The following is a 1,173-nucleotide window of genomic DNA, read 5'->3' as shown; positions in this document are numbered from 1 at the left end:
ATGAAGTGAAGGTATTTGGTTGTGGTGTTACATACAGTTAAGAGAAAGGAAAGTGTTCCTTCTGCTGGTAGAGGGGGGACAGAATTGGTATCCCAAATATTAAGCCACAAAAGTCTTATTTTAGTCTCAACAAGTCTCACCTGAGAGTCTTCTGAGACATTTGTCTTTTTCAGAATCTGCCCTGCAATGTTTGCAGCAGCAGGGATTTTCTGTGTGGTCAGCTGGTCTGGCATGGAGGTGAGCATCTGAGTGTCACTTGCAATAGCTGAAACATTGCTGGAGTCCACAGTTTCAACCAGTTAGGAAAATGCCGTTCAATAGAAAGAAAATGAGAAAAGGAAAAAGTGTCAACCCTTTTATAACATTCTTGCATAAAATCAAAATATACAAGTAATCGGTGGTCTAAATTGTTGCTGTTCACGTCAAGTATGTGGCATTTGCAAATTCTTCCTAGGGGATGATTTCATGGACTCACGGAGTAGCTTGGGTTGGAAGGGAACCCTGGAGGTCCCCTAGACCAGCAGGGCCAGCTGAGGCCAGGCTGTTCAGGGACTCACTTTGAATATCCACAACGTCCCTCAGAAACCTGCTTGAGATTGACAAGCATCAAGGGCAAAAATTTTCTCTTGACTATGGGGAATCTCCCATGCTGCCACTTGTCTCCATTGTCGCTCGTCCTAAAAATGCACATGTGCAAGAAGAGCCTGACCCCATCATTCTCCACACCTTGCCATGAGGTGACTGGAGACAGCGGCAGGACCATCCCTTTGTCTTGACGTCATTGAGCTTCTGAGTCTATAAACTCCTGTACACCTTTCACTATTCCTTAAATAACCAGAATGAGATTTTTTGAAAAGCCATAAGAGGAACTTGAGAAATGTCATCCGGAATAATCGTCCTTCTCAACACAGTGCTCATAACCTGCTTGGAGATGTCCTGGGTTCGGCTGGGATGGAGTTAATTTTCTTCCTATTCGCTAGCATAGTGATGTGTTTTGGATGTAGTACTAGAAGAAAGTTGAGAACACACGGACCATCCAGAATAATCGTCCTTCTCAACACAGTGCTCATAACCTACTTGGAGATGTCCTGGGTTCGGATGTGATGGAATTAATTTTCTTCCTAGTCACTAGATTAGTGATGTGTTTTGGATGTAGTACTAGAAGAATGTTGA

The 1,173-nt window shown here is 43.5% G+C and overlaps 1 protein-coding gene across 1 annotated transcript in view; it reads right to left on the bottom strand.

Annotated features, from left to right (window-relative positions):
• The window catches only part of ADGRG7 (adhesion G protein-coupled receptor G7), a 13,073-nt gene extending 12,310 nt beyond the window's left edge, over window positions 1-763 (bottom strand). The window contains 2 exon segments of the mRNA XM_035897554.1: window positions 109-276; window positions 558-763. Coding sequence (XP_035753447.1) covers window positions 109-276; window positions 558-763 — 374 coding nt within the window.
• Window positions 764-1,173: the final 410 nt, after the last annotated feature.

Source organism: Egretta garzetta, unplaced genomic scaffold, assembly GCF_000687185.1.
Source record: "Egretta garzetta isolate BGI_Z169 unplaced genomic scaffold, ASM68718v1 scaffold367, whole genome shotgun sequence".
NCBI classification, from domain to species: Eukaryota; Metazoa; Chordata; class Aves; order Pelecaniformes; family Ardeidae; genus Egretta; species Egretta garzetta.
This window is presented reverse-complemented; position numbering and strand designations above follow the sequence as displayed.